Source organism: Solanum tuberosum, unplaced genomic scaffold (assembly GCF_000226075.1).
Source record: "Solanum tuberosum cultivar DM 1-3 516 R44 unplaced genomic scaffold, SolTub_3.0 scf00078, whole genome shotgun sequence".
Taxonomy (NCBI): Eukaryota; Viridiplantae; Streptophyta; class Magnoliopsida; order Solanales; family Solanaceae; genus Solanum; species Solanum tuberosum.
This window is the reverse complement of record NW_006239005.1, coordinates 508,007-517,413: the sequence shown is the minus strand read 5'-3', so window position 1 is coordinate 517,413 and position 9,407 is coordinate 508,007. Positions and strand designations below refer to the sequence as shown.

Sequence of the window (9,407 nt, the reverse complement as noted above, 5' to 3'; positions counted from 1 at the left end):
AACTTTAGGTTTTGAACTTTAGAAATCTTGAATTATTGTATTTAGAACTTTATAAGATTGTAAACGTTAACAATTTTGAATTATTGTAGGATTTTAAACTTTAGGTTGTGAACTTTGGAAATCTTGAATTATTATAGGATTTTAGAACTTTAGGTTTTACTTTAGAAATCTTGAATTATTGTAGGACTTTAAAACTTTAAGTTGTGAACTTTAGAGAACTTGAATTTTTGTAGGATTTTAGAACTTTATAAGATTGTGAGCGTTAGAAATCTTGAATTATTGTAGGATTTTAAAACTTTAAGTTGTGAAGTTTAGGGAACTTGAATTTTTGTAAGATTTTAGAATTTTAGGGTGTGAAACCTTAGAAATCTTGAATTATTGTAGAATATTAGAACTTTAAGTTGTGAATTTTAGAAAACTTTAATTTTGTAGGATTTTAGAACTTTAAGTTGTGAACTTTAGAAATCTTGAATTATTGTAGGATTTTAAACTTTTGATTGTGAACTTTAGAAACCTTGAATTATTGTGGGATTTTAGAACTTTAATTAGGTTGCGAACTTTGAAAATCTTGAATTATTGTAGGATTTTAAACTTTAGATTGTGAACTTTAGAAACATTGAATTATTGAGGGATTTTAGAACTTTAGGTTGTGAACTTTAGAAACATTGAATTATTGAGGGATTTTAGAACTTTATAAGATTGTGAGTCGTTAGTAAATCTTGAATTATTGTAGGATTTTAGAACTTTGAGTTGTAAACTTTAGGAATCTTGAATTATTGTAGGATTTTAAACTTTAGATTGTGAACTTTAGGAATCTTGAATTATTGTAGGATTTTAAACTTTTGATTGTGAACTTTTAGGAATCTTGATTTATAGAATTTATGAACTAATTATTAGGTTGAACTTTAGAAAAATTGATAAAATATAGTCTTTATGAACTATTTAATTAAGCTTGAACATAATTTGAACTTAATTTGAAGTTTGAATTATTTGAAATCTTGAAACGAATTTTGAAAATCTTTATAGTCTTTAAATTGTGATTTAGATATTTTTGAATGTTAATTTAAGTTTGTTGTTTTATATTTTGTGTAGCTTCTTTATAATGTTTTGGGATTGATTGGGTTGAATTGAATTAAATTGAATTGCTTTTGCAGGTGGGCAACAGAAACTGGTAGTTTCTGCTGTCAAAAAAATTGCAGAAAAAGCGACGAACAGGGTGGTTTTGTCCGTCGCTTTTCTGGATTTTATTTTTGAAAAAAACCCAGAAAAGCGACGGACATGGTCCTTTAGTCCGTCGCTTTTCTAGGTTTTCTTTTTTGAAAAATCCAGAAAAGCGACGGACGGGGCTTTTAGTCCGTCGCTTTTCAAGATTCTAAAAAATTAAAAAATAAGAAAAGCGACGGACTTCGTCTCTTTTTGAAGATTAAAAAAAATAAAAAAAGCGACGGACGGCGTTGCATTTGTCAAAAAAAGCGACGATATCCGTCGCTTTTGAAAAGCGTCGAGCCAAAAAGCGACGAGATTGAGTCTGTCGCTTTTTTCAGTCTCTTTTTGGCAATTTTTTAGTAGTGTGACGTGTGATTTTATGATGAAAATGATTATCATAATTTAGATGCTTTAGATTAAGTGTCTTTTAAATGTCGATTGTTTTATGAAATTATGGTATTTCAAAGGAGTTATTATTATGATTTTGAGTATTAAAATTGAGTTGGTGTTACTAGATTCTCACCATTTCAAGACTAAAGAATATGCATATGATATTATGACTTAATGATTTCTGTTGGGAGTTTACTTAGCACCAAGTGAATTTGTGTAATTCTCAAAGTCCTTGAACTACGTGCCTTATAGGATGTCCCAATTAGAAGAAACTAGATAGTGGATCCACCTAATCTTTAGAACATGGTCCTTACCTTGACAAGTAGGAAAATTTCTTTTTGGTGTGGGAGCAAGACATCACATTTCATGTTATAGCTCACATGGTCTCAGACGGTTAACGGTAAACATCCCACAAAAGATATGTTTTCTACATACTTTATGTTTTATACGTATGCCACGATTCTGGTAATAAATTAACTTTGGTCCATGTTTTATGACTTTAACTTATCATGATTTGATATGTTTTACTTGATGTCACGATCCAAAGTACACCTAGATGTGACATGATGTATAAGACCCCGAGAGGACCTACACACAAGACACTTGACATACATATACTCATAGTAATAGACAAGAGTAAAGCATTTCATATCAATAAAAGAGTTTGTCATTTAGAACATAAGTCTAACATAGTCTTGACAAGCCATCTATCACATCAAAGTAGTAAGCCGTAAACCACATACAACATCCAAAACATTAAAGACATAAGGAAATCAATAAAGGTGACATGGTCCTTGGAGTATGGGGACTCACCAAGTTTTTAAATCTCCAGGTGCTCACTGTCCTAGACATGAACAGAAGTAGATGAGTCATCAAGCCCTACATTAGTGAAATAATGTAGGCGCAAATATGCATTAGTACATGAAATGTACTAAGTATGGGGGATATGCATGAAAACGTAAAACATGATAATAAGGGGACATAATCTAAAACAAGATATGCATGACCAAGCTAAACATAGTAAAAACCTTTTTAGAAGAATCATAATCACGAATATGGTCAATGCATTTTATATCATAAGGAAAGCTTCATAAATTTTTTGAAAGTAACTATCACGCCCCGAGCCTACACCCTGGACGCGACTGACACTTGAGAACCATTGCTGGCCCCAAGCGAACCCTTGGCCTGGCTCAACTTTTAGCGGAAGACATACTCATCAAATAATGAACTCAAAAGCGAGTTTTAACTCAATGTCTCAAAACAAATACTCAGAACATTTTAGAAATAAAACATTCACTGGCCAAAAGAGGCAACTCAAGTCTCAACATTTAACAATGGAATGAAAAAGACTCATGCACTACTACTGTCTATCTATGAAAAAGACTAGAATCATTACCTTAACTCTTTGAGACAAAAAAAACTTAAATTTCTCCTCCCCTTTTTCCTCTTTTCTTTCTTTCTTTCTTTCTTTTCTTTTATCTCTGTACTTTCTTCTCAGTTACTGCGCTCATTCTTTTTTTTCCTCTGACTTTGCACGTTTCAACCCTGTATATTTTCTTTTTTCCTTTTTCCTTTTCTATTTTAAAAATTCATTTTGTCTCTACTTTCTTTGTCACTTTTTTTCATTATTATTAGTAATAAAATAATCATTTATTTATATCAAAATCATGTCACTCATTCCCACAAGTCATAACTTATTAATAAAAATTACTAAAATGATTAAAATAAAAAAATCAATAAAATTCACAAATAATGAGAAGGGTTGTTACACTGAAGGAGATTTGTTTCTAAATTTACTAATATCTAAGGTTTTCTTTGGAAGATGAACTATTTTTCTCTTGCTTATGAGCTCGAGGGATAATTTTTAGTTGCACTTTTCTGCATTTTGTGCATATGTTAATGAGCTCTGGTTGCCCGTAATTTAAATTCCTGATTTTACATTTAATACATATGTAGTTGAGCTTTCACAGGTGCGCAGAATTTCTGAAGGAGTCTGTGTTGGGTTATGAAGGTTATTAGGCGTCCTGCGGAAGCTTACAATTGCAAATCATAAGACGACAAATAAAAGTATACTAATGATATATTATTGATATGATTCGGTCAAATGACCTACGTATGATAAAACTAATATTGAAAAACATAAAGATGTTTGAGAGAAAATCTCATCATAAACAAGACTCTTAAACGACTACATTGTGGATTCTATTTTGTTATGCTATGAGAAAAGGAATCTTCAATTTATAGATCTCCAAACTTTTCCTCTAAAGAAAGAATAAACCAAATATGGAAGAAAATTATATTTTCCTTTCAGAAAAAGTTCAAGCATTTATGGTAATACTTTGACTTTTCTTTAAGGAAAAAAATAAACTTCAAACAAGGAAAGAAAATCAGGGAAAAACCCTAACAAATCTCTTCTTTTGGTTGAATTTTCTTGACAAAACTTGATCCGTCTTCTTCACATGCATGATATCTTCGTTCTTTAGTTCTTCCGCTAGTTATATTTAGTTCCTTTTATCACTTTTCATTTGAGTTTATGCTTGCCTCCTAGGATTTATGGTAGGTGTCATAATAATTTGATTTTGTATCGAGACCCTTACTTAGGTAAGATTGGTGGGAGGAGACTCAGAGCACTTCCATATGAGATGGGAATACAGTAGGGATTAATTCTCAACTCTTTCCCCCTTTTTTGGTGATGAATGAGTTAACATGATCTGTTCTAGAGAAGGTTTCAAGGTGTATTTTATTTACGGAAGAATAATATTAATACTAGTGGTAAGGTTTGCTTACCTCTACTTTCCACAAACTCCCCTCAATGAAATTTTACAGGTATGTTGTTGGTGTTTCCTCTGACTTCTTATTTTGATAAGATATAAGCCTCACTAAAACTAATTAAATAGTATATTTGATGATAATTGATCAATATATTCACTACAAAGTGAAATGAACATGCATTTTTTTCCAATTATCCATAAGTATAAGCAACATTTGTTTGGACTAAATCCATAAGTATAACTAATGATTCTAGTTAGTTGTTTTTTCTTATTATAGTTCTATCGTGCCTCTTATATTTATATAGTTTCCTTCTAATCCCACTAAACATAGGATATCTACTGAGTACCCCATATTTGGTATTCATACTACACGCCTATATCTTTTTATGATACAACATCTGGTACAAGTCACCTTGTTAATTCCTTACCTTCTAAGGTCATCGTTGTTTGCATCGTGGTGAGCTATTGACGTTTGGAGGTCCTATATATTTTTATGATACAACATCTGGTACAAGTCACCTTGTTAATTCCTTACCTTCTAAGGTCGTCGTTGTTTGCATCGTGGTGAACTCTTGACGTTTGGAGGCTTGCTTGTTTCCTTATTTTGTATTGTTTAGATGTTTAGTATTTTGATTAGAAATACTTGTTTTATATAGCTCTACTGATGTGCTTTAGACGCTCTTGTACTGATGATATCAAGTTCGAGATTTGATTTTTTGAATATATTCATTTTTCTTGGTCACTTTCAGGTCCTTATTGTATATTTTATATCTTTATATACATATCTATGCTATGGACCTCTTTTTATATTATTACTGCTTCCGCTAGTTATATTTAGTTCCTTTTATCGCTTTTCATTTGAGTTTATGCTTGCCTCCTAGGGATTTATGGTAGGTGTCATAATAATTTAATTTTGTGTCGAGACCCTTACTTGGGTAAGAATGGTGGGAGGAGACTCAGAGCACTTTCATATGAGATGGGAATACAGTAGGGATTAATTCTCAGCTCTTTACCATTTTTCTTGGTGATGGACGAGTTAACATGATCTGTTCTAGAGAAGGTTCCAAGGTGTATTTTATTTGCGGAAGAATAATATTAATAATAGTGGTGAGGTTTGCTTACCTCTACCGTCCACAAACTCCCCTCAGTGAAATTTTACAGGTATGTTGTTGGTGTTGCCTCTGACTTCTTATTTTGATAAGAAATAAGCCTTATTAAAACTAATTAAATAGTATATTTGATGATAATTGATCAATATATTCACTACAAAGTGAAACGAATATGCATTTTTTTCTAGTTATTCATAAGTATAAGCAACATTTGTTTGGATTAAATCTACTTTGGTATATTAATTACTACTTATTAGTATGTATACATTTTCTTGTTCAAAATGAATGAGAATCAACCAAGTCTCTAGGCAAAAAGTTCTTGATTGTCTTTATCCATTACACCCTAATGACAGATGTGGAACTAATGAAAATTGTAGAAAAGAAGTCATTTGATCAGGTCAATCAGTTTTGTGGTATAACATTTTAATTATTTTTATGTAAAATATCATAACAAATCTTTATTTTATATATAAGAAATACAAGAAAATTTTGAGAGTTCATTCTCTTCTATTGAAATCATTAAAATTAATGTTAAACAATTTACTCTTTTCAAAGTTACAAGGAGGTATACACATAAGGACTCATTCTTGATAGGGAGACATACCCCTTGAATAGGTCCTTATGTGGCACAAATCAAGATTAGTAGTACGGGTATTGAACATCAAATGAGAAATCAAAAATAGAGTTACCCATCCTTTTAAACCAAAAAAATTAAAGGAATAACATATTTGTAATACCCTCAGATATTTAGGTCATACACGCACTGCATTAATAATGTATTCAACTTGTTTGTAGCCTTGATGGATAGTATTAGTATATATTTAAATTCAATTTTGTATTCAAATTTAGACTGTTATTAATTATCATAGTTCAAAATTCACTTAAGAATATATTATCATATTTTTGATTTTTTTCCCTATATATTTATCCTTTTCAAATGTTATGTAAACGACAAAAGCCTATAAAGATACAAATAATATATCGACTTTATCCAGCAAACCTTCTACATGGAATGAAATTCTCAATTTTTCAAAGGAGGATGACAAAAACAAAGAGAAATGACAGTAGGATATAAATATATTAAGACAAATTTATGTTTTTGGGAGTGAAAAAATAATTTTAGACAATTAACTTAAATCAAAATATCATATTTCTTAACTTAATAAAGCTAGAAAAGTTATTAATCTTGTAATATAACCTTATTTTTTCAATAAACGGATAAATAGGTCTTTTCGATAATCTTCCTTATTGCTTTAATTAATTTTAATTTTAGATAAGTAATTAGTGTACATTGATTTTTTAGATTTTTAACCGTGTACGATATCATTTTTAGAAATCATACTAACAATACAAATATTTTTAATAACCAAAATATTAATAATAAAAGTAATAAATTAGTCAAACAAATATAATAATCTCAAGCAAATATTAAAATAAAAATTAATTGCATACATATTATAAGTGAATGAAATAACAAACTAAAAGAGAATGAAACATAACAAAAAAACACTTAAAATAAGGAGAAAAAGTAAAGATACATGAAGAATCCTACGAGACAACTTATGCATTTAAAATAGTAAAAGACATAGACTATCCATGGGACAACATAGACATATAAATCTCTACTAATTAGAAGTTATTTTTTTTGGTTTGGATCTTGAACATTAATGTTGTTGAGATATGAATCATCAAAAAAGACATAATACTATCATCATCCCACTCGATTGACTCCGACGATGAATAGTTGTGATAGTTATTCATTGAAGAGTCCATTTGTTGAGGTGTAGAAGAATACATTTGCGGAACTAATTCTTGGAGCATTTCAGCAGAAGGAGATGAAGGAATTATTTGAGCCTCGGAGTTGGTTCCACTAGAAGAAATTGGTTGAGAGGCAGAACCCTCTTCATCAGCTTTAATTTTCAGTTTGCGAAATTTTTTCAAATTTTGTTTCATGACATACATTAGATCATTAAGATCATTAGTTTTCATGTCAATGGAAATCTTTTTTCCATTTACCACTTCATGCATCATATTTGTCTTTTCTTTCATATCATTTTCCTTTTGTAGCTTGTATAATTGTTCCTTCTTCTTTTCTATAATTTTCTTCATAAACTCTTCTGTCGTCATCATGTTTTTTGATTGATCAGCTGGTGGAAGCGCCTCAAACTTCCTAAAAGTTTCTACTGCATCTTCATAATTTGGATATACCATAGGTTCTCTGTGGTACTCACTATATCTGACGCCAGCTACTTCACACTCACACAGAGTACTAATTTCTTGAGCCTTTTTAAAGGCTACTTTTTGTCTCTTCTTATATGTGGCTTTCCTTTGAGTATCATTTTCAATATATAAAATCTTTCCTTTACTTCTTGGCATTGCTAATGGGGAAGAAGAGAGGAGAAAAATTATGTTTGTTTGGATGTGTATCAAAAAACTTTGCTGTTTGTTTCCTTGCCTAGGATAGACTCCATTTTATAGGAAAAATTTAGATTCTATAAATCTTTGAATAGTTTGACTTAGAGAATTTTTAGTAATTATTTTTTACTGAAACTAAATAAGGGTATATTACATACCAAGTTGATGTTATGGTATTAAAATATATGTAGTTTATGGATCTGGTCTTATCTTGATCAATCTTTATGAGTCAAACTTTTTTAAAGGAGAATAATTTAGTGTGGCTTAAATTTTGAGCAAGTAGAATCCACAAAATGTGGTAATAGAATAATGAAAATGTATTTGCTTACTCATTTAAGTTAGAAGTGAAAAAAAATATATTTTAATTTTTATATATGTACAAAATTAAAGATCGAAACAATTAAACATTTTAAATGACGTAGAATTTTGAAATATCAATTTCGGTAATATTTCAATGTGTATAAAACTATAAATTTAATTGTTATATCAAAAAGAAATTTAAATATTTATCGAATGTTTAACATTGTGATTTGTGTAAGATTATAGTTATTGCAGCGATTATAGAAGCACATTATAATTTTCTCTATTTTTGAGAAAATGCATATTTAATAGAAATTTTATATTGCTTTTCAGTATATTAAAAGTTAAATATTTCTTAATTTTTTTTTTTAATGGTATGATATTCATCAAGAAGTCACTCAATTTATATTTTTAAGAAAGCTAAATTATTTAGAGGCAAATCAATATCAATTGATTGCACAAAAAATTAATCAAAATGATATGTTGACGCAAAGTGGAGAAGTATTATTTTATTTATTTAAGGAAAGTACTCAAAACAAGAATGATTTCGATATTTTACTTTGATGAGACTTCTTCATTACGGTAACTAAGTTAAACTATAACCATCTAGGGATTCATATTTAAGTTCCATCCTTTTTTTTTAAGCTAATATTTATCTGTAAAAGTCAAAAAAGAAGAAGAAACAATAAATTCATTGAATTTTTATCATAGTTTTGTCGCATTAAGTTTAATGTTAAAATGTCACAATTTGAACTTACTTAGTGAATTTTGTTTTCCGAAATAACTTTTAGTGTCAATCATTTAAGTTTCGCTATCAAAAAATATTTTGACTTTTAATTAATATTAGGTTTGATATGTTCGTTCACATTATATTGTATTCATCATCTCGTGTTTTACTTATTAACATAACCAGTTTTGAAAGCATGCTTTGCACGTTTGACCTCTATTACGATATAATATTTATATAGGCCTAACTCATGTATAGAAAAAATTTGCAATATCAACTCAATTAACTTAAAAATAATAAAATATAAATGTCATCATATTCATACAAATGATAACGGTCAAACAAAGCAATATATTAATCAAAATAAGAAAGAATAATCAAGAAATAAAAAATTACATAAGAATTATAAGATGATAATATATAAAAGCGTAGTGGACTAAAATTTTATGTCCAATTTATTAAGGAAGAAACCGTGTAAATCAAAAGTTG

At 29.2% G+C, this 9,407-nt stretch overlaps 1 protein-coding gene across 1 annotated transcript; it reads right to left on the bottom strand.

Annotated features, from left to right (window-relative positions):
• Nucleotides 1–7,105: 7,105 nt before the first annotated feature.
• Nucleotides 7,106–7,852, bottom strand: LOC102598147 (agamous-like MADS-box protein AGL80). Its single transcript, XM_006346585.1, has one exon. It carries the CDS (start codon nucleotides 7,850–7,852, stop codon nucleotides 7,106–7,108), a length of 747 nt encoding a protein of 248 aa, XP_006346647.1.
• Between the last annotated feature and the right edge of the window lie 1,555 nt (nucleotides 7,853–9,407).

What these genes read in the sequence shown, in the direction of transcription:
- LOC102598147 (XM_006346585.1), bottom strand. Translation starts at nt 7,852, where the DNA reads ATGCCAAGAAGTAAAGGAAAGATTTTATATATTGAAAATGATACTCAA.